Genomic DNA, 25,537 nt, shown 5'->3' with positions numbered 1-25,537 from the left:
TTCATGAAAGTCACATGTGTAAACGTATTCGAAATTCAAACGCGACTGACACATGGCATTTCTTCAGAATATTTTGATGATATTGTGCCGAGGGCAATTTCTTCGAATCGATTTTATTTTTGGAGGAGTGACAACAGATCGAAAAGTTTTGTCATTCGCTCGGAATCTACTTTCCCCGCGATTTATCAGGAATGTCGAGTTTTCCAAGTATTCGGCGCGCTATTTGCAGAGTACCGACTAAGTCAGACGTGTAAAATGTTCCTATATTCTGCGAGAAGGTGCATCATTGAAGATATAAACAAGTTAATAGTATCCGATCTCTAAATACTTTCAATGAATACACAAGCCACTGGATTTTAGATTTAATTTTGAAAGCATTCCACTTATAAACAAATTGAAATCGGATTGTTTTGTGTTAGCTTTCAATCGTGAAAAACAAAAAAAAAACATGGGTACAAATTAAAATCCAATTATTTTTTAATAAAACATACTCCGTGTTTGTCCGGGAAACATAACAGTATAGAATATAATCCATTAGAGGTAAAAAAAATCCTAATTCACTTTCGGATCTTAAAAAAATCTAAATATCGTTAATGAATCTTATCGAAACGTTATTTCAGACCTCAAAAAAATTGCAATCTGTTATCAGACAAATCTGTCAATCGATTTCCGCCATTTTGATTGGAAAATGTTGTCTAACATACATTGTTTAGATTGAGTATTACATGTAATTTATATGTAAACCAAGTCTCGTACACTATCTTGAAAGCAATTAACCTTCGAGTGACCCTTTCCTATAATATGTAAGTTTAGCATTGCATCTCGCTCACACTCTCCACATTTGTGTATGAGAGACTGAGATACAAGATCAATAAGACTTTGAATGTGTATCGTACGTGTTTTGACAGAAGATAGAGTTTGGAACTAATTAAAAATAGAGCTACAATATTATAAAAATAGATCATTACTATATTGAAAGAGTATGAAGGAAAGTAACTTATCAGCTATAATTATATCACGTAAAATATTTTAAGGAAACATGGCTTAATGTTAATTACTGAATACTATTTGTAGCCGATTCGCACAAAAGTCATAATTGTGTAATGAGATTTAGAATCATACATGCAGACTTAATATCACGACTATAATTATACCCGACGGTGTAGGCAGAGATGTATGAAAATAAATATAGTCATGTTTCTTCATTTACAATGTTCAGTTAGAAAAGAACATTAACACTTTGTCCGACTCAGGAATCTAACCTGAAACCTCTGCGCAACAGTCGCAGTAACAGAGAGAGTTTTGGTTTTCAGGATTATTTATTACAGCCTAACAAATAAATCTATTTCAACAAAACATAACATTTTACCAAGTAAAAAACCGTCAAAAAGCAAAATGAAGCTAAAACGTAAGACATTCCATGTTAGTTGTGGCACGTTCTTCCCGGACCCATTTCTGCTTGCGAATTATATGAATGAATGGGTTTAAACACTAGTTCCTGCGTCATTCGTTCAGAATGTATTTGATGCACCAGATGTTCTTGTTACGGACATACGTATGTATTTACATGTATATGGATATTGGCAAGTCATCAACATTTCAATTTCAATTTACGTTTGCTGTGATGATGTTTAGTTGGGTTTCTATGGGATGTAAAGGAAAGTAGGCGTTTTGTAGTCAGAGTTTCGGTGACCTTTATCCCATGTATATGTTGTTATTTTACGGTATTAAGTATGTTGCAGTACGGTGGTTGACTACCAGTCAAATCAGCTCCTCTTTATGAAATGTCAAAAACGCATTTTAGTATAGAAATACGACATAGTGACGTCACAGTCTCTTATTTCCGTTGGTGTCAAATGAGTGCCTAATAAAATCTTTCGGTCTGCAATAATTAGAATTTCAACATTATAGAACACCTTTTAAGAGTACAAGTTTAATATTTTTTTGTTAACCACCCAATAATTGATATATACTGATTATATTTTACTATATTTTTTTAATATAAGTATGCATAAAACGTTTAAACAAAATTCCTATAGCAATTTTCATTTTCAAAGTAAATCAATTACGTTATAATAACATAACACTATGAATATTTTAATATACGCTGACCACAGTTTCCATAACCATAACATTATATATTAAATTACAATAAAGCCTGTTTAATTAGGACGCTAATTATATTACGCTTCCATGTTGCGTGTTACTTAATTTGATTTACATACCAATTTGTTTCCCGATAAAATCAAACATAAAGCTCTTTCGCCATTTTACTTTCCCCAATTTCCTTCTCATGCGTTTTATTAACGTGTTTGTTTTCTCTTTGTTCCAGGCGACGACTGGACAGCTACAATGACAGGGCCTTTATGATATCCCAAGTGGCGCCATTTTCCTATCACATCAACATCTTAGTAATAATGTGTCAAATTCTAGGGTAACTTGTAAAGTAAATGTTTTGATATAATATATAATTACGCTTATATAAATAGTAAAGCTTATAGCACTGAAACGCATACATTTTTATACCACAATAACTAAGTAAATATAGTGTTTGTGTGTGAAGTTTTTCGTGTAATAAAATGACGGTGCGCTATTAATTGCGCCAGATACTTCCGTTCATATCCGACTGAATATATATCGGGGGGAATCGTTTAGTAAGCCAAAATGTCGTCGCGAACGGGCCAGCGCGGAACTTCGGTGGCGACGAGCCAGCGGAAGCACCGGTCGAGGTCTACCACCAGGTACGACATGGAGAAGAAGCCGAAGAAGAAGGACTTCAGGACCTCGGGGACCACTAGCCTGGTGTCTATACCCAACAGTATCAAGCTGCCGATGCTCAACAGCGGCCTCATCTCTCTGGGTGAGTAAATAGCTTATATACACATACAATATACTGACCAGCAAAAGTATGTTTACACTGCCAGCTTTTCGATCGCACTTTGATCACTGAAACAGTAAAATTACTATCGTTTATTGGCTTTACAATAAAATTGTCACAGTTAAATTTTAGCGATGATTATTTTAAGTTATCATACACAACACAAACTTTGAGTGACGCGGTATACATATTTTTACTTCACAATATACCTAAGTACGTATTTTTTCTCATTCATACTATTTTCTATTTGTTTCTGAACAGTAATAAAAACAAACAAGAACAGTTATGTTAATTATATTATATTGTCGTAAGGTTTCCAAACACACTAGGAGGTAGATAAATCAAATTCGTATTTTTCTTTATGTTTTCCTTGTCCATTAATTAGATAATTGCTTTGAATTTTTTTCCTCGTAATTGTATTGCTAAAGCTTTACAAGTGACGATTTATTTTTAGGATGAACTTATTTGTTCAACGTTTAAATAAAAAAATGGGGTTGTTTTTCATTATTTTTGTCATTGAACACGCTTAAATAACTAAAAATTTCGTTTAATATATTATGCGTAATACTATATAAGAAGTAAAAAGGAAGCATAAACTATTTTATAGTTTATAATAAGATATTAAAACGTAAATAATAAACTGCGTCAGTAAATTCCACACCCAATTCTCTCCAAGGCTCCCAACACAGACCTAGAAACCTAGAGCGTACTAAATAATAATTAATAGCTAGTAAAGCCTCACAAACGTCTAGAGAAGTAATAACTATTGTCTGACAACTCCTACTTTACGAACCTTCGCAGTCGAGACGGCTTAGTAAGCTTAGGCTTGTCAGTTCCCACCGAAACTCATTAATATAAATTAAAAACATTCAAAATGCGTGATTCATAATGACATTCGGTTTTCCTCTGGAAAATACCAGTGAAAAACAATTCGAGGTAATAATCGAGATGAAACGATGAAAGAAACTGTCTCCGTTTATATTTGAATGAAGGACTTTGTGAATTAAACCGATACGCTTCGGTTTTTGACGCTTTTCGGCCATCTTGATAAAAGATGAAATGAACTGATAATATCTACGTTATCGCAATGATCTTTTTATGGGAAAGGTTATGATGATAATTATAGTATCGTGAAATTTAAAAGTATGTTTTCGGTATAAAACGACACGGATTCTCGGAAAACGGAATTGTTTATTTGAAAGCACATTTCAAAACTCTGAAAAGTTTTACATTAACCAGAAAAATACGCCCCACGCTTTCTACAATGGTGGATTTACAATTTTAAAAACAACACAATACAAAAGTCGACTAGGTCATTGTCTCAACCAAAACTGAAGCAATAATAAAACGCGGAACACGTGTCACCTAAAACCTACTAAAAACTGGCCACTGAGAATATCCGAACACGCTGTCCAAACGCAACAGAGCAAATGATACGCGTCTATAGTTCACCGCAGTTCGGATACACATTTAAAAATAGCATATGTAGAGCGAATTTTCCACTGCGATACATCCGCCTTTGAGCGTGAGCTTCAAGTGTTAGAACAATAAAGATAAGTCGTGCAATGTGCAGTTTTAGTTCTATTTGCAGATCCATCCGGATCTGGACTGTTTGTTTCATTTTGTATGTTTAAAATTGAGTTATATTGCTGCTGCGTAATTTTGTTTAGGAAATGGTATTCAAAACTAGTTTAAATAGTGCTTTTGCTGTTTGTTGGCAGAAAGTAACCTTTAGCTATCGAAGCTAGTAGAAAAATGTTTCAAATTTGTTTATAATGGATGGTTTGTAAGATATAGATCGGATATGATCACTAGAATTTGGTTATAGTAAGGAGTTTATTCAGTGATATATAAAGCTGTAAAAACTGAATTGAGACTGAAAAAAGGCTTGGTTTTAAGCCAGTACTAGATTTGGTTTTTAATACATATATAGGCACAAAAATTGTTTTAATATACATATAAATATGCATTAAGTATGTCTTTATAAATCCAATGGTTGTCAAAATATTTTCTGACTACCTATCTATTCAGCCTATTTCTAGCCTATATTAAGTTGCATTCTGCAGCTTTATTTTCTATTGCAGCTTTACAATATCACACTTAACGATATCATCCGACCACCAAGATAACATTTTACCTCAGTATAATCTTCGCCACTAAGATAAAATTGTATCTCAGTATAATCTTACCCCAGTACCTCGATTCTCTACCACTATCGACTACCGACAGCCGGCTAGCTATCAAAATTTTGACATTTAGAATGTACTGCCAAAATGTTTCCTAGGACACCCGTCAGAGGCGCTGATCAGATTTTCATACAAGATTTCTCGATGACAGTTCGGTTGTCGGTAGTCGATAGTAGTAGAGAATCGAGGCACAGTTCTTAACATAGTTCATAACTCAGGTAATACTATAGCATAAAAGTTTTCTTTTCAAGTATAAACTGAAAATGCTTAGTTTAAATATCAATTTACTCAACTCTCTTGGATAAAGTGAAATTTTTAATTACTGTAAAATTCGTAGCTCGCTAAACATTTGCATTTGTTCTCAGTCGTTTTAAATTGAATAAATTTACTTTGGCTACGCATAGGCATGTAATTTATACAATTTACTAGGTGGAAAATAAATGGTAATGTCATTCTCTTTTTGACTGAAACGAATTAAACTTTCACTGCAAATTGTCTGGGAAAATCTAAACTCTAGTATAATGCCCAGTTTTTGAGTGCATTTAACGGTAGTTTATCTATTCAATAGCGTTTTTTTTACAAATATGTGCTTAAGCTTTTTTATTGAACTCTATTGAATAGATAAACTACCGCTAAATGTACCTCAGAAATGTATAAAATAATGAGCGATTGTTACGGGTACCTTGTTACTACGTAATAAAAGGAGTAGGTGTTTATTTATCTAAAATTTTAACGCTTTAAGGAGCAGCTAAAATAGGTCTCGTCAGGTAGGTGTCAATTTAGGAAAACTTATTGTGCGTAATATACGAATACGTTTATAAATCCTTCGAACGGGTTTAATACATATTATTTCTATGGGATAAACTATTAAAGATTGGAAGAAAAAAGTTTCCGACCAAAATACACCGCTCTCCTTACTTTTTTTTATTTTAATACAAAACCATCAATAACAATAAGAAGGTGTAAAACCAAATCCTGAATTATTGAAAATTCTCCTCAAATACGGTACTTAGTGTCAAATTTTGATCGGTTATTACAGCAACGAAGATTAATATCTGGAGGTGAATGATAAATTGTCCTGATCCCGAACAAAGTACAACAGAGTGCCAACTATGATTTATAATAGACATTTACTTGAAATATGGCGTTTCGTAATTTATTTTTCATCATTATAATTAAATAAATGTAACAAATTATATTGTAATTTGTAGGGTAGGCGTAAATCTGGCGCGATTAAATCTTAGATTAGCCTTACACCTTTTTGCCGGAGGGGAATCTGAGAATGTTCGAAGTTACGAGACGATTATGTTAATTTTTACATACTTAAATGTCTTTGGACGACTGCAGGGTGTGAATTGTCGTAATATACTATGTTTATTGCTGAATCAAAAGACTGAAGTATATCTACTCAGTAATTTTATAAATGCTGTACACGAATAATAGTGAAATATTTAATAGAAATAGAGAAAAATAGCTAAAATATTTAATTCTAAGGTTAAGGGCATACAATGAAAAAAATAGGTTATGCAAATATCTTGCTTTGAAATTAAAGAATTACGAAACCCAAAATTAAAAATAATTAATAAGCTATATATGTATCATTGGTTTTTTGAATCAGTAAAAACAAAACAGATTTTCCCAAATTTTCTTTCAATGACAGACCGTCAGATTTCCAATCATGCTTTTTAAACATTGTCTTTTGTCTCTTTGAGACCACAAACACACTTCTCCACTACTCAAAAGGTATAATAAGCATTGAGACTTCATAACCTATCAAGTACTATAAACTAAACCCGATTGTCATAGAAACGTGTACGTGCAGATCACGTAAACAGTTGTGTCTTCTCAGCAGTACAGAAATAGTTCTGTTAGGCTGTTGGCCGCTAGGTCAAGTCTTAGCCGCACTGACGCGATGTGTTTACAAACTAACAAATAGCTGCCTTGTTCCACCGTTTTAGGTGTGTGTCATAGCATTTTTGGGAAGAGAGACGTAGTTTCTTTGTATGCAAAACGGATATTTCATTGATTGTGTTTTTGTTTTATGTGCTTACGTCTGTGATTTGGCGTGCATGATGCATATTTTTATTACTGGGAATCTCAGCTATCATCTTATATGATTTTTTAGATACAAGGGGTTAAACTAAATCTCTGCCTGTCTATCCTTCACTATCTATAAACTAATGCCTGTCTGTCTGTTCGCGTTAAAATCTAAAATCCACTAAACGGATTTTCATGTGGTTTCCACCTATAGCTAGACTGATTCTTAAGAAAGGTCTAAGAACACATTTTAACGTGTGTATTCCGAGTATAGCTGGTGCGGGCTGCTAGTTCATTATAAAATATTTAACATTATTCGTTAAGTTTGTTAGTTTTACACTTTAAGCTTAATAAAAATTATAACGTTATTCCCTGTTCAGGTTCTGATATTTTAAAAAGTAAATTATTTTCTCGCTACATTTTGTTAATTATAAAGATTAATATGTTATTTAAAATATTATGGTTTTAAGCTTAGGATTGTAAACAGAAACTTGGATTCATAATATTTATGTCGGAGTTAACTTAGTAAACGCGGTACTATCATAATTTTACTTTGAATTTTAATAAATTCATTGAACTGAAAAATTGAGGTAGAGGTTACGACTTTTACCGTATTCGTTAATGGCTTTAAGTAAACTGGAAAGTATTCTGAATTTCTTTATTATAATACAAAAAAAATATTATTGATGATTATTCTAGGTAAATATTTTTTTTAAATACCACTCTCATAATCAACAATATTTTTTATTTCGATGGTATAGAATTTGTACTGTGTGTTCAAAAAAACATTAACGTGTGATTTGACATACAAGTGTACTTTATTGGTGCTCATATATGTCATAACCCATATAGAAATGAAATTATCTTTGGGATAACAGGATAAATTGCTACTGATTCGTGATAATCTATTTATATTCAAATTATTAATAAGACTGTTAGTTCTTTCTTTCTTTCTTTTTTCTTTTTAAAAAAGACAACTCCCGCACTAAGAATTGCTCTTGTGACGCGGGGACTTTTACAAACATACAAACAACGGACACAAATCACAACCAGACCCCAAACAATTATTTGTGGATCGCACAAATAATTGCTCCGTGTGGGAATCGAACCCACGACCTCCCATGGCAGTGGTATCGGCGTGGCGACCTAAACCACTGCGCCACGGAGGCAGTCAGTCTAAATCGAAGTATTTTTAAAGACTGTTTTTTATTCTTTATACATGACATAACGAAACATAACAAACGTATATTTTGTCATTTCCATTTTAATGGCGGCACACAATCCTATAAGCATTGACAGATAATCGTGTTTTATTATCGTATTACGTATTCGCATTGTAGCCAGCGTAGTGGAATACCGAGAAATATGGAATAATACAGATATTTATGTTATTTGTGGGGTAAATAAACAGTTTTGATATAAACATTTCGGTTTTCTCGATAACAAATGAAAGAAAACTATTAATAATAACAAAATAAACTACTATTTATTATTTAATTATTTTTACAACATAGTGATTATACACCTTAGTGATAGCAGAGATAAGTTTATATATGCATATATTAGAGTCACTTTCAATCTTATTGGTCACAGAAATAATGCCAGCAGGCAGACCTGCAAATGGTATTGAGGAATAAAGATACATTTTCTGTTTTCAGTACAATCACTGTGTAAAGTATTTGATGCCACTAAACATGCTTGCTTCGACCACTCTTCACAATTTCCATTGTAACGTACTGACTATATTAAAAATAAAAACTGCAAGATTTTAAAATACGACAATATTCACCCGACTTTCATTGTACATTTCTCAAAAGAGCGAGTGCCCACAAGATGTTTTTTAAATTCTCAGAAATTGATATAGAGGCCTGTGATGATAACAGTATGTCCCGTAAAAGAATGATAACAATAAACCATTCATTTCATCTCAAGTCCACAGCTTTTATTATCATGCGATCTCTTTTATATCGCCTTCTTAAAATCACAAAGCCAAAGGAACTCCCAATAAATGTAAACGTAATTAAGTCGGAGAAATTACGGCAAAAATAAATAGTTTTAACGAAAACGTATTTATTTGGAAACAAAGTTAATCCTATTAGCTTTTGAAAAAACAAAAGAGGAAAATATAAAATCTGACAATAGGCAGAAATATTTTTAAAAGAAAATGTTCGATTGCTCTATGGTTTTTCTTTTTTTTACATCATGGCGGAATGAAAAATGATTCGATTTGCAATAGGCGATGGCGGTTTGGCTTTTAATCCGTTTGTCGAGGGATCGGTTATCCCTTTTCGGGAAGTAATATTATTGGTAGTTGGGGACCGCCACTTGCTTTTATGTTGTATTAAAAGTCATAAAAGGTTATTGGAAAATGGTTGACAAGATAATGTTTTGATGGAAGGATAATAATAGTTTTATCTTGTTTCGTGTACAGGCTATTTATATTTCATTTTTAATGTTTATGGAAAGTATAAATCACATTTTCAATACTTTTAAACAGTTTTATGGTTTAATAATAAGCATACTTTACCTACACTAATAATATTAAAATCTAACATAGACTTCTGGGAGAACTTAAAAAAATATATGTCGCCAACATTTTCAAAATCTCTGGTGATGTTTTTGAAAATTTAGGGGTTCTATTATTTCTTATAATATTTCTAATTTTGATATTATAATCAGTAACGAAAACATTGATCAATTTATTTTTCATCTCAACAAATCAAATTGGAGTTCATTAAATCCCGAAATGTTGTAACTTGTAATTTATTGCGAGAGTTATAATTACGATGCCTCATAATCGTGAAGGAGAACACAAAATAATTGGATTCTCAACAAGCTTCGGCTCTCTTATAATAATATTTGAATTGTTCAAACAATTTTCGAAGTGACGCGATTACGTCATTGTCGTCCTCTCGGTACCTACAAAGGGCGCAGGGACATCTAAGATATAAAATATTTTCCTGTAAATAGTAGAAGTTCAACAGAACCAGTATTCGCTGACCAGATCAATTGATTACACTGGTTGTATCTTCTTTTGCTAAAAATGTGTAATGATAAAATCATTTTCGTTGACTATGTTTTGTTGGCCATTATTTTCTAATTATAATAAGTCTAAAACTAAAATCAATCTTCTATAACTTTAAAATAAACATTAAAATGTATCATTCTTGATTTTTAAGAAGAATTTAGCTCTTTAAAATATATAAATTCCGGAAAATATTCCTAACGAAGCAAACATTTGGAAACGGTCCAGTAATTTCCGAGTTTACTTCAAATCAAACAAACATAATATAAACAAACTCATGTTTTCGCTTTGTTTTATTAGTGGGAGTGAAATATTCATCATTGGTTTTTTGAATCTGTAAAAACAAAACAGATTTTCCAACAATTTCTCTCAATGACAGGCCGTCAGATTTCCAATCATGCCTTTTTAACATTGTCGTTTGCCTCTTTGAGACCAAAAAGCACACCTTTCCACTACTCGAAAGAATATTAAGACCCAGCATTAAAACATAGCCAACCAAATACCATAAACTAAAACCCGATTGTCATAGAAACGTGTACGTACAGATCACGTAAACAGTTGTTTCTCCTCAGCAGTACAGAAATAGTTCTGTTAGGCTGTTGGCCGCTAGGTCAAGTCTTAGCCGCACTGACGCGGTGTGTTTATTTACAAACTAACAAATAGCTGCCTTGTTCCACCGTTTTAGGTGTGTGTCATACAATTTTTGGGAAGAGAGACGTAGTTTCTTTGTATGCAAAACGGATATTTCATTGATTGTGTTTTTGTTTTATGTGCTTACGTCCGTGATTTGGCGTGCGTGATGCATAATTTATTATTGTGGGTTTAAATGATCTTATGATATTGATATTTAGATACTGGGGGTTAAACTAAATCAAAATAAAATCACAACATAATACGAAAGTCCCCTCAGTGCGTCTGCCTGTCTGTCTTCGCCATAAACTCTAAAATCTACTAAATTGACTTTCATGTGGTTTCCAACTATAGCTAAACTGATTCTTAAGGAAGGTTTAAGTATACAATATTAGCGTGTGTATTCCGGGTATAGCCGGTGCAAACTGCTAGTTCAATATAAAATATTAAACATTATTCGTTTAGTTTATTAGTTGCACACTTTAAGCTTAATAAAAATTATAACCTTATTCCCTGTTCAGGTTCTGATATTTTAAAAAGTAAATTATTTTCTCGCTACATTTTGTTAATTATAAAGTTTAATATGTTATTTAAAATATTATGGTTTTAAGCTAAGGATAGTAAACAGAAACTTGGATTCATAATATTTATGTCGGAGTAAACTTAGTAAACGCGGTACTATCATAATTTTACTTTGAATTTTAATAAATTCACTGAACTGAAAAATTGAGGTTGAGGTTACGACTTTTACCGTATTCGTTAATGGCTTTGAGTAAACTGAAAAGTATTCTGAATTTCTTTATTATAATACAAAAAAAATATTATTGATGATTATTATAGTAAATATTTTTTTAAATACCACTCTCTCATAATCAACAATATTTTTTATTTCGATGGTATCGAGTTTGTGTCATTCAAAAAAAACATTAACGTGTGATCTAACATACAAGTGTACATTATTGAGCAGTGATAGCCGAGTGGTATAAGTTGACACCTCCCACGCAAGTGGTCTGGATGACTTTTCGAAGTTATGTGTGTGTTAGAAATAATTATCACATGCTCCAACGGTAAAGGAAAACATCGTGAGGAAACCTTGCATGCCTAAAATTTGTTTAATACATTTATTGAGGGCATGCAAAGTCCCCAACCCGCACTTGGCCGCGTGGTGGACTCAAGGCCTAACCCCTCCCTCATTACGGGAGGAGACCCTTGCCCAGCAGTGGGACATTAATGGGTTAAATTTATTTATTTATTATATGTAATTACCCATATAGAAATGAAATTATCTTTGGGATAACAGGATAAATTGCTACTGATTCGTGATAATCTATTCATCTTCAAATTATTCTTAAGACTGTTAGTTCTAAATCGAAGTATTTTTAAAGACTGGGACTTTATGCATGACATAACGAAACATAACAAACGTATATTTTGTCATCTTCATTTTAATGGCGGCACACAATCCTATAAGCATTGACAGATAATCGTGTTTTATTATCGTATTACGTATCCGCATTATGTAGCCAGCGTAGTGGAATACCGAGAAATATGGAATAATACAGATATTTATGTTATTTGTTGGGTAAATAAACAGTTTTGATATAAACATTTCGGTTTTTTTCGATAACAAATGAAAGAAAACTATTAATAATAACCAAATAGACTGCAATTTATTATTTAACTATTTTTTACAACATAGTGATTATACACCTTAGTGATGGCAGAGATAAGTTTATATATACATATATTAGAGTCGCTTTTAATCTCATTGGTCACAGAAATAATGCCAGCAGGCAGACCTGCAAATGGTACTGAGGAATAAGGATACGTTTTCTGTTTTCAGTACAATCACTGTGTAAAGTATTTGATGTCACTAAACATGTTTGCTTCGACCACACTTCACAATTTACATTGTAATTTAACTTACTGACTGTATTAAAAATAAAAACTGCAAGATTTTAAAATACGACAATAGTCACCCGACAATCATTGTACATTTCTCAAAAGAACGAGTGCCCACAAAATGTTTTTTAAATTTCCAGAAATTGAAATAGAGGCCTGTGATGATAACATTATGTTCCGTAAAAGAATGATAACAATAAACCATTCATTTCATCTCAAGTCCACAGCTTTTATTATCAAGCGATCTCTTTTATATCGCCTTCTTAAAATCACAAAGCCAAAGGAACTCCCAATAAATGTAAACGTAATTAAGTCGGAGAAATTACGGCAAAAATAAATAGTTTTAACGTAAACGTATTTATTTGGAAACAAAGTTAATCCTATTAGCTTTACAAAAAACAAAAGAGGAAAAAATAAAATCTGACAATAGGCAGAAATATTTTTAAAAGAAAATGTTCGATTGCTCTATGGTTTTCTTTTTTTTTTACATCATGGTGGAATGAAAAATGATTCGATTTGCAATAGGCGATGGCGGTTAGGCTTTTAATCCGTTTGTCGAGGGATCAGTTATCCCTTTTTGGGAAGTATTATTATTGGTAGTTGGGGACCGCCACTTGCTTTTATGTTGTATTAAAAATCATAAAAGGTTATTGGAAAATGGTTGACAAGATAATGTTTTGATGGAAGGATAATAATAGTTTTATCTTATTTCGTGTGAAGGCTATTTATATTTTATTTTAAACTAGCTGACCCGGTAAACGTTGTTTTGCCATCAAAATTATATAAAAAAACATTGTCCAGCAGACAAAATTGTGAATCTAAACCATTCTCAGATCCCCTTGAATACACACAAAAAATTTCATCAAAATCGGTCCAGTCGTTTAAGAGAAGTTCAGTGACATACACACTTACAGAAGAATTATATATATAAAGATGTTTATGGAAAGTATAAATCACATTTTCAATACTTTCAAGCAGTTTATGGTTTAATAATAAGCATACTTTACCTACACTAATAATATTAAAATCTAACATAGACTTCTGGGAGAACTTAAAAAAATATATGTCGCCAACATTTTCAAAATCTCTGGTGATGTTTCTGAAAATTTAGAGGTTCTATTTTTTCTTATTATATTACTAATTTTGATATTATAATCAGTAACGAAAACATTGATCAATTTATTTTTCATCTCAACAAATCAAATTGGAGTTCATTAAATCCCGAAATGTTGTAACTTGTAATTTATTGCGAGAGTTATAATTACGATGCCTCATAATCGTGAAGGAGAACACAAAATAATTGGATTCTCAACAAGCTTCGGCTCTCTTATAATAATATTTGAATTGTTCAAACAATTTTCGAAGTGACGCGATTACGTCATTGTCGTCCTTTTGGTACCTACGAAGGGCAAAGACATCTAAAATATAAAATATTATTTCCTGTAAATAGTGGAAATTGTACAAAATCGGTGCGGGTCGGCCATCGGCCAAACAATAATATAATTTATACTGCTTGTAGCTGTATTTTCGATTGATGTTCGTTGTCTATTATTTTCTAATCTGATTGTTATACAACGGGGCAATTCTGCCAGCGTAATACTTTGACGCATGACATTCTCTCCCAATCTCCCTTTTTAAATTTTTATTACGTATTCTGGTATAGTTTAGCGTAGCTTTTTGTGTATTTATTCACGTCCATTGTAAATATATTTGCATAAATAATATTCATAATTTATCAATAACAAATATTAATAAAAAAATATTTTTGATGTTTTATGTGGCACTTAACAATTGTAACATATTAAATTTAATCTATTAAAATATATAAATTCCGGAAAATATTCCTAACAAAGCAACTATTTGGAAACGGTCCAGTAATTTCCGAGTTTGCTTCAAATCAAACAAACATAATATAAACAAACTCATGTTTTGGCTTTGTTTTATTAGTGGGAGTGAAATAATAACGGAATGGGGAAGGAAAGGGATTTAAACAATCTCTGTTTTGCAATTTTAGTTACGACAACATGGATTTGTGGTACGCAATCTAAGGAATGTAAATGTAATCTTTATACAATATACATATATACATAAAAGCACGCCTTTTTCCCATCACTGTGATGCAACCTTGCTGCCTGAGATTTCTTTAGAACAGTTCTTGAAGGCATAGCGGCAGGCAGAGACCAAAGTTGTTACGATCATTACTAACTTTCCTGGCTTCATTCACATCCTAACATCTTGTCATACAGGACTGGACTGGCTGGTATCTAGTAATATCATCTTATCTTTATTAACTCAGAAAACCGTCCTAATATTTTTGACAAATCACCAAATAACTTCTGATGTAAGTAAAATAGGCAAAAATAGAAACCTAAATACATGATAGCACTGTTATGTAAACCCAGCTAAGTTTTTTAAGTATCAGGTTATTGTATTTTTAGTCAACTAATATTCTACTGGCACTCGATGTCCATCCGTTCGATCCAAATATTGCCCGAAGTCCGCTCCGGAAAGGTCTAACATCGAGCTCGTATTATTAAGTTATACATAATTTTCGGAGGTCCCGAATTGAAATGGCCACTTTAGCAGTAGATAAAGCGGACCTCTACAGAGAGCCAATGCTCTGTTAAAACCAAGACACAAATTTAGATCCTATCTGAACAGGAAATGTTTGTACTGAGGTCTTATTAACATTGTGCTGATTACGCGTTATATTTTAGGTAAAAAAATTGCAAGAAGGAGGAATATAATATTCATTTTAACACGTAATAAAACATGAAAATCCTTTTTACTGCCGCAGAAACAGATTTTTGATCCATCACGTCGGTATTTTTATAGATTTTTGTAAAGAAAACATGTCGGAAAATGGCGTTGTTTGTCATCCCGCTCACGTTAAAAACGTGGCGGTGAAAAATGTTTTCACATTGTGCTCATCGGCAAAGGCAACGCGTTCAGCCATCTAAGACGTTTAAAAGAATATCCATTTAAACCACATCATCGCTGTGCTATAAAATAATAACAATATACTTCAAAATATTTAGCTTCATTCACCTGCAAAGTTCTTCGAACACTATAAGAGATAACTAGGAAAATACATTCGGCAATATTTGTTCCATGCTCAATCACGCGGGTACATAAATCCATCCGCCCAACGAATTTGGTCCGAGCATTCGTACTCCCCGATATTGAGATTGATAGATTATCAATCATTTTTATGTACTGGCCTCGCAGTGTAGTGCTCCGGGGTTGGGCGACCGAAATCTAATAAAGTACGCCATTTGTTAGAGCGGCTCCATTTTCAGGGTATCCCGTTTCGTACCGTGTAGTGTTGACGTTTATAGATAACTCCATTATGTGACACACCAGAAAGGAACCGAGGTTTGGATTTCACAAGTTACTCGGGTGACTATTGTGTTAGGTATTTTCCCTTTTTTAAGGCTTTTGCAAGGACTAGGTATATTTTCTTCGTGAATTTTCCGTCACCTTTCGTACATTTTTTACAAACCCTTTCAGAATTCAAATTGTATAACGGAACCTAGTCACGTTGTGATTTATAGCAGTGGATGTTTTTCTGAAAAGAACTTTAAAATATGTGTTTTTCCTACGTCAGTAGGTTAATAAATCAAACCATTAGTATATCTCATCTTCAAACAATCGCGGAACACTAAAATGTTTGCAGAATTATCACCTCATAAATCTGTCACAGTTTCCGTAAAGCGATACTACAATAGTTCGTATGATACATCAAACGAAAGTTTAGCAATAAAACCGAATGGCTGTCAAATTTCCCGCGCGAATGAGAACTGTCAATGCAGATTTGCGAGACTCGCGCCAATGACGAATGTTACCGAAATAATCCCACTTGTCTATGGCGGGATGTCGCGAGTGACACCCAGTGACGTCATCAAGGTGTCAATTTAAATAACTCGTTCTATTGACAGGTCTATTGTTTCACATTGTTACTGATATTGCGGATAGAAAATGCCCTATTTTTTAAATACTATTCAAATGGCAAACTCCGTTCGAGAATGATTTATGTGATTATCTATAAACTCTTTATTTCTGTGCTAGTTTAAATGTTCTAGGTAATAAAACAGAAAACATTGTTAGCAACTTCAATTATACGAGGAATATAGTAAAATATTGACGTACAATATCGGTTAAAATAGCCTGCGGGAAATACATAACATGCGCATAATTTTACCGGATTTTATTATTTATATATTTTGTTTAAAAATTTTCAACATGGCACGTGCTTGTTATAACTAAAACTATACATTTTATTATTATTTTAGCCGCAGTGACCTAATTGTTTTTATTAAACGATATTTAATTATATCAAGCAGTGATAGCCGAGTGGTATAAGTTGACACCTCCCACGCAAGTGGTCGCAGGTTCGAACCCGAAGCAACACACCAATGACTTTTCGAAGTTATGTGTGTATTAGAATTAATTGTCACATGCTCCAACGGTGAAGGAAAACATAGTGAGGAAACCTTGCATGCCTCAAATTTGTTTAATACATTTATTGAGGCATGCAAAGTCCCCAACCCGCACTTGGCCAGCGTGGTGGACTCAAGGCCTAACCCCTCCCTCATTAGGGGAGGAGACCCTTGCCCAGCAGTGGGACATTATGGGACATTTTTATTTATTTATTTAATTATATTCTTTTTTTATATATCGAGGCAATTAGATAATTATTTGATATTACCTTCGATATCAAAAATTCTTTGTTTTGTTTAATCCTAACCTCAGCACAAAAAAACATATGATACTATAAATGTAGAATTCCTCGCGGTTAAACTAAATAAACAGATCATTATTATAAATCTTAAAACTCTTATTTTGCATTTTTAGCTCAATGTTGGCTTTTTCAACTGGCTACGTTTTATTTACATTAACCATCGATATTCAACCTGCTTTTTATTTCCGCATCAAATTTGAAATCTGACATTTGATATAAAAAATATGGATCGTTTTGACAACTGCCTTAGTATACTCTATGGTTCTTTTAATTTTATAGCTTTTTCACCAGTCATAAAGTTGGGAAATAATGGCATAATAATATAAGTGCATTAAATATTTAAATAGTTATGATATTACTATTTCCTACGAAGAAAATATATAAACAAAAAAATAGTAAGGTTCTAAACCATGTCACAACACTAGTTTGTTTTTACTAGATCAAACCAATAAAAGTTACATTGCCCCCATACAAATCTGATAAATGTCCTTCACGGGGGCCTTGAGCCGACAATTTTCATACAAGATTTACGGTACACAATGCTTCTAGCCACATTTTTTGTCCAACCATATCCATCTCAAGGATAACGGAAACAGTAGTAGTGCGGTGACAGAGAAAATAAAAAGGGGGAAATAGAGGGGGGGTAGTGCGGTGGAGGGGGCGGAAGAGCACGTCCTTGAGTCGGCACGCGTGATGGGATTTCCTGTTTCCCTCCAGATAAGAGTGGGGAACGCTTTATGTTTTTCTTATTGCCCGAATATTTGACTTTCCCGTCGAGTAAATACAAAATTAGTTTGTAAATAGCTCCTCGCAGTTCGTGCTGAATATTTATTCGTCGTCATTTTTAGATTCGATTGTCTGACTTTCGTGTTAACTGAGTTAATTGTGGTTGTTTTGGAACGCGTTCAATATAAGCTGACTGATTTGTTCTTGATTATGTTTGCTCGACGTTGATAGAAATAACGTACTATCAATTTAGTATATAAGATAAGCTAATTTGCAAAACGTTAAATAACCTTGAATAAAAGCAATTTCTTGAGACTGAACGGTTTCTTAAGCTAACAAATGATGTAACTAAAAACACGCAAAGAAATCGCAAACCGCAATTTTCCCGAATGCTTCCTTTCAATCAATGCCGAAGTAAGTTGGGCGAAGTTCCCGACAGTTCCCGTGGAAAGGTCTGGAGAACAAAGGGAGTAAACACGATCAAGAGTAAGTAATACAGTTATAGGCCAAAGTTGAGGCAACTACGCGTGCTACAGCCGCTCTCACAGATCAAACGATGTACGAGGGGATTTCACTTTACGTTGAATGCGCTTACGGTGAAAGAGGATTATTTTCAAATATTGGGAAGATAAAGAAGGTTCTAGTATCAAGTAGCTTTCAATACTGACTTCTAAGGCGATCATGGCTCACTTGCAACTCGATTTTTGATTGTTTACGAACATGATAATGACAAATTCAAAGCCAAAGGTTTATAAAAGTATTATTTATCAAATACAGCCTTTTTTTTGCAAATAGATCTATATAGAAGTGTTTATGACAAATTTAGATTAATCTATTAGAAGATTTTAAAAGAATAATGCGATTAAAATGTTGTTTTTTCACTTTATTAAATAAGGGCTTTTAACTTTACGAACTTAAGTCAGTCCCAGAATAACAAGACCACGTATAAAAATTTAATTGTGCTATGTTTATTATGATTTGTGAATTTTAATTACGTACAGTTCAGGTATAGTTTTTAACTTATCCTTTTTCGGTATCAGGTTCTTAAAGAGACAAGAAGTTCGCTTCAAACTCCTGACAACTATTCAAAAGTTCACGCTTTGAGAATTCAGACCTGAAATTTAGTACGTTTACAGGAACTAGGGAGAACACGTAGGAACTAAACTTCAAAATGTTTTTGCTGTATCTATGTCGAACATTGTAGTATTTAGCTAATTATTTATTGATTCTTGGTACTGATGTTGACGAATATGCTTGCTTCCTTAAGGAATAATATACAATGAGGAAGCAATAGTAAACTATTGCATTAACACAAGTACGGAGTAAATCATCGTGTCAATTGTTATGTAGAAACCGTAGCGTAGCAGATAAGGTATTAAAAAAATATAATGATTTTTGAAAAATAATTGGCGAGAAGCGTAATAATGATGTAATGACAGTATATTGACATAAAAATTTAAAACCAGTCGCTAAATTGTCTTCTATGGCTCTATCAAACATAAACAACGCAGCTTTTGTTTTGCTCGATGGATTCATATAACTACCAATACTCTTGGTAGTTTGATATTTCTCAAGGAGAAAATACTATAGAGAATCCTATGCTGGTACTATTGTTTTCACCTTAAAAAAATACAAAATAAAGCCAAAATTTTCCTCACCAATACCTCCAGGGATTTCCCACTCATGTTTTAAGCACCCAGTTTTGAAACAGGCCGTTCTCACAGTTCACTTGTCGTTTCATACTCGCTGGCTGAGTACATACCCGCCTAAAATTATACGAATGAACGCTCACTACCCACGTTTTGAAATAGATCGTAACTTTAAAAATATTCCAATTTCCCTTTTTTAAATATTCTTTTTTTATTAAAAAGGTTATGATGTTTTAGAGTAAACTAACGGAGGTAAAATGTAGTTTTTGAAATTGGAACGTATTGCTTTTAATTTTTTTTTGGTAAATGTTGCTCTTACAAAAAAATGTTTTGAGTATTCAGTGTTGCAAGTTTAATTGCATGTATTATAATGAATGTTGAAAGGTTAAAATCATATTTTTTACTGTATAAAATTTCACTCTAAAATTAAAGTCAGTGTTGTTAGCACTATTTTATGATTTTCGTGAAATATCCAGTTTTATGCACGCATTCTACACAGAGATCACTAGTGTAGATACTAGTCACTAGTCAACAACTCAAAAACGACGCAAAGTCAATAGAAATATCAGTTTTTGCATCAAAACATGTCGCAACAGTTGCAAAATCCAATAGCAAACTCAAAAACCGGCTACATCCAGCTAACACCGTCGCGATCCAGATGAAACCGGTATACGTCGGTACAAGCCGGTCTAATTGGCGGTGCCTCGCCGGAACCGACCGCTCGGCCGCCTTCCGCCCGCGCTGAAAGCACACTTTGCTATGCATTACGGTTCAAAGGATAAATGCTAGCTTTTAGGATACGGAGACAGATACAATTTGAATTGATGTATTATATTTATATTTTGTATTTTATATGCGTTTGTTTACTTTAGGTTAGTGTAAAAATATATTTATTATCCACGGGTACTTTTTAACGTAAATTGCAAATGTTAGAAATTGTTAACGTAACAAAAGCTTTAGAATTAAGTTATCAGTTCTCTATTCAGTATTCTCTTTTACTAAACCTGAACTACTAAGCTAAGTTGGGAAAATAAACGCTGGCATTTTTAACCTGCTAAACATGCTAGAGTCCGTGTCATTTCCTTTTAAAATGGTAAACGATACGTCCGATTACCCTGTATTGATATTGTATTCTAATAACAACAACTGCGATTGTTTTTGAAATTCTTTCTCTGATAGGTCCTGAAATAATAGAAATGATATGTTAGTATCGATTACATACGTGCAGAACAAAACAACAATGTGTGGCCGTTATGAGCATACAAATTATTCTATTCTACCTACTGTGTGAATTATAGTTTTATTTACGAGGACTTTACGGGTAGAGCCTTTTGTCACATGTCAGTTTCACTTCTAATCGGTTGCCATAATCAACTAAATCTTGGAAGATTTTGTTTACTCGATTAACTAAAAATGTGGGCTGTCCATGGGGCAAATAATGAAATTCTGCTTTATATAGTCTTTGAATGACTTGTATTCATACTGAAGTTTTGTCGGCACTTATGCATATTTTTGTTATATTGCGGATTTCCTGTCAAATGCTGGTTCCTTGTTCCAGTTTTGGTTTAACCAAATGATATTTTTAACACACGCAGTGGGAAGAAGAACAGCTACCTACCACTGGCACATAGGCATTTTGTTGCCAAAATCTATACAATATGACTTTAGAAAACACGTTCTCCTCGCCCTCCTCAACTAATAAGTAATAACAAAATTATATTTTGCAATTATAACAATCAAAACTTCGCACATTTCAATCTCCTTCAGAAAACTTTTTAACAATAGACAAGAAGTCGAGGAAAATAGCTTTATTTCACTTGACGTTACCAATTTCCTTATTCCCGAGACAATCTTCTGAGATCTTGTGATTGTCCCAACTGAGACTGGCCGCGAAAACAACAGTTTTCAAAAAACGAATAAGAATCGGTAGCCATCATTGTTCGTATTTTAAAACTTGACAAATGAAATATCGATTAAATAGTTCCACTACTAATAGGTTTTATTTGCGCATTCTGTTCGTTTTTAATTGGCCACCCAAACTTTCGGATTGAATTTCGAAATCAATTTGAACTATTTGGCTTTAAAACTTTGTTTATGTACGTACTTACTAAGTAAATAGCTATTTATTTATGCATTATGTCGATGTTTCAAGCACTTGAACCTGTGTTATGTACAGATTCAATTCTACCCACTGCTTAGCATAAGCTATAGTCGTAGAAAACTGAAGTTATCTATACTAATATTATAAAGCTGAAGAGTTTGTTTGTTTGTTTGTATGAACGAGCAAATCTCTGGAACTACGGGTTCGATTTGAAAAATTATTTCAGTGTTAGATAGCCCATTTATCGAGGAAGGCTATAGGCTATATATCATCACGCTACAACCAATAGGAGCAGAGCAGCAGTAAAAAACGTTACAAAAACGGGGAAAATTTAGATTCATTCTCTCTTATGTGACGCAAGCGAAGTTGCGCGGGTCAGCTAGTAGTGCATAAGTTACTTATGAACACGATTGTAAATAAAGTAAAAGCTGTTTCTTAATATAATAATTATTCACAAACGACCTTGAGAATTTTTAGTAACAAATTCAAATTATTCCTACAATTAACTGATCAGCGGAACAATTATTGTTTGTCTCGGTTGTCAACTGCCTGATAAACAATATGCTGTACATTGTTTCTTTCATATACCTAGATACCACTCATGATTATCACATTATGTCAAAGCAGCAATGTACTGCATAACAATCAAATTGACGTAGTGAGTGTACGTCTATAGCTATCAAATGCGATACACAATACGCATACAGACGATGGAAAAATATCACACGTCGACTGAAACACCAATCACCATAATAATAGTGCCACTAAATCTATAAGTCCTTGCAAATCACCATCAAACAGTCGGTCTTAAACATTCCATTAGCTAAATACAAGCAATAAACAGGGCAGGCTATAATCTTGTAATAAATGGGCCACTAATGCCTGTTTCAATCGAATGTTCGTTCAGACGGTCACGGTCACCTTAGCCGGTGATTGAACTTCGTATAGCTTTTATAATTAGTGTTGATTGTTTTAGTGGCGTTCTATTGTGTGATTTCACGAGCATTTAGAGATGGCTAAATGAATTAGGAGAATTTTCTACAAGGTGACGAAAAGATTGTTAAAGAATGGATTGTTTGTAATAAGCCAATGCAAGAGCATTATGTCCACGGGGTTGTAGTAAAATTAAACATGCGTAAATATGTACATAAAATCACGCCTTCTTCCCACAGGGGTAGGCAGAGGTCTACTCCTGTGGGAAGAAAACGTGATTTAACAGTGTAATTTAATTATCTCTGGTCTCTACCAGAGAGAGTTAAATTACACTGTTAATCAAAGTTTAATTCATATATTTTTGAAAATGGAGCAATAAAGTTATGATATTACAAGTCACAGTACACAATTACCTAAGTCAACAATTAAATAATGCCTACCGTATACAATTACATATAATTATTAGGAAAATAAAATAATAAAAAATCGGAAACATAGTGTAGGTTACGATTTACGTTTACAGTAGATACTGTGCCCTTGCAAAGGACAAAGACATAACATTACGTAACATGAGTAAATAACTTTTACGGCAGCGCAATATTGTGTGTACAACAAACATAAAAAACAAGCGATGTCAGTTGTTTCCTCCTACTAATGTAGTTCAAACATACAAGGTTCCTTAGTTAGTATGTAATGAAATGACATTTCATTCAAATTTGCCTAAGTTATCTGTGGTTTTCAATGGCAGATGATTGTCAGATAATTTTGTGCAATTTATTGATATAAAACTTTTGATTGTATAGATTCTATTTAAGAAACGATATAATTCAGGAAGTGATATTAGTAAACTTTAATTGTCGTTTCTTTGTGTTTTCAGGTGAGATAATTGTTATAGTGTTAGAAATTGATAATTGTTTTGTTATTGTAAAGACGTGTTAAATAAAACAAACCTTTGTGTTTTCAGAGAAACAAATTATGGTTTATTTTTGAAAATCCTGAATAATATATCTTGTAAAACGACAATTATATATACTAATATATATACTAATGTAAACGTATTATTTCTTAAAATGCAATTAAAATAACAATGTAAATTCATAGAATATCTCTTCTTTATTACATCTACCACTATCGCGTAGGTAACTTGACTTATAATATTTTTTGACGCACCATACTTGTAAAAAATGTAAGCCTATTTTAATTACCAGGAAAACTAGCTTTATCTTAATAACATAGAATGCTTTTCCCAGTCTTTGAAAAGTTGATGAGTAAAACTAACTTACCATTAGAGATCAAATCCGCTACAATATACTTTGAACAATAAATATTTTTACATGGTTAACGAATAAATTTGCTAGCTATGAAGTTTTTCCTCATAATATTTAAATATTAAATTATTGAAGGCAAAACAACATATTAATCACTTTCTGACGAAAATATTATTATAAATAGTATTTATTTACTAAAAACCATTTTCACGTTTAATCAACAGTAATTGACTTGACTGGAAATAAAGTACCTTATTGCCTTAAAAAACTAAGTTACACACACTATAATTACTCACGCACATGCCACATATCATACCCACTCTTCACGATGTTTACAAACCCGCAACTTAAAGGTTCAAAGGCTCACCGGCCCGCGGCAAGAAATTCACTCAACTCTGTACAGATGTGCTACAGATGCAACCAACACGCTTGTTCCGCTAACTTTGTAGGAAAACTGCAATTATTTAAATGTATGACTTTAATGGGTTGTGTTACGATATTAGTTTTGAGAACTTGTGGGTGTTACGTAAGTTTTACGGGAGCAACATTTTAACCTAAATGTACGTTGTATCGTAGAGTATGTAAATGTGTAACAGCTGATATCTCTCACGTTTAATTTGTAAAAAAATAGTCTACGTTTGACCTCCGTTCGTAACTCATTAACCCCCGGTTTCTAAGGTACATTTATTGTAGCCGTAGTTTATCTATTGAATAGCCTTTAAACTCAAATAAAAAAACGCTATTGAATAGATAAACTACCGCTAAATGTAAAACGGTTTTTAAAAGTTTTTATTGGGAGCTCTTCTGAGTTTATTTGCAGATTATACGGAAGACTACGTTTTGCGATATTAATGTTTGTAAAATTAAGATTTTTCGAAAATCAGTTAAGGCGTGTTTGAGATAACTTCCCCCAAAATTCCCCTAATTTTACAATTACTAGATGTAACAGCGCACAATATCTAATTAAATATATATTACGATAATATCTAGTTATTAAACTACCCCACACTCATCTAAAATCAAATCCATCTTGTCGTCAGTTTAATCTCTTAAAACAAGGAGTAAAAGGGAGTGCAGTATATTTCTCAGGTCACGTCTGGCACTGAGTAATGTTCGCCGCGACAGTTCCCTGACTGCCAGTATCCTGGACCTTCTCATACTGCAGTTATTAAACTTCTGCTATTTACTTTTGTTATTTACTAGGGCTATTTATAAACGTCTTTGTGGTCATTGTGTTAATAGAGCTGGTTTACTTTAATCCAGCAGCAAACTAGCAACTCAAATGTGCAATTTTTCTGGTTATATCTATACTGTAAGTTTCTGTTTGTAAAAACAGATATAAAACTTTGCTAATGTCTTGATAACGGTCAATGAACGCTTTGACAAGATGTGCTCTTCATGCGGCTACTTTAAGCAGGTGTGGTGAGTTTAATTCATACGGTACCTATATAATTAATTTCG

The 25,537-nt window shown here is 33.0% G+C and overlaps 1 protein-coding gene across 3 annotated transcripts in view; it reads left to right on the top strand.

The window, feature by feature from the left end:
* The first annotated feature begins 2,334 nt into the window (after positions 1–2,334).
* Ptp36E (protein tyrosine phosphatase 36E) overlaps positions 2,335–25,537 on the top strand; it is an 83,368-nt gene continuing 60,165 nt past the window's right edge. For all 3 annotated transcript variants that reach the window (XM_076125309.1, XM_076125310.1, XM_076125308.1), the window contains exon 1: positions 2,335–2,860. In XM_076125309.1, coding sequence (XP_075981424.1) covers positions 2,665–2,860 — 196 coding nt within the window. In that variant the 5' untranslated portion in view covers positions 2,335–2,664. The remainder of the gene's footprint in view (positions 2,861–25,537) is intronic.

Source organism: Anticarsia gemmatalis, chromosome 17 (assembly GCF_050436995.1).
Source record: "Anticarsia gemmatalis isolate Benzon Research Colony breed Stoneville strain chromosome 17, ilAntGemm2 primary, whole genome shotgun sequence".
Taxonomy (NCBI): Eukaryota; Metazoa; Arthropoda; class Insecta; order Lepidoptera; family Erebidae; genus Anticarsia; species Anticarsia gemmatalis.
The sequence above is the reverse complement of the archived record's forward strand: the minus strand, read 5'-3'. Positions and strand labels throughout refer to the sequence as shown.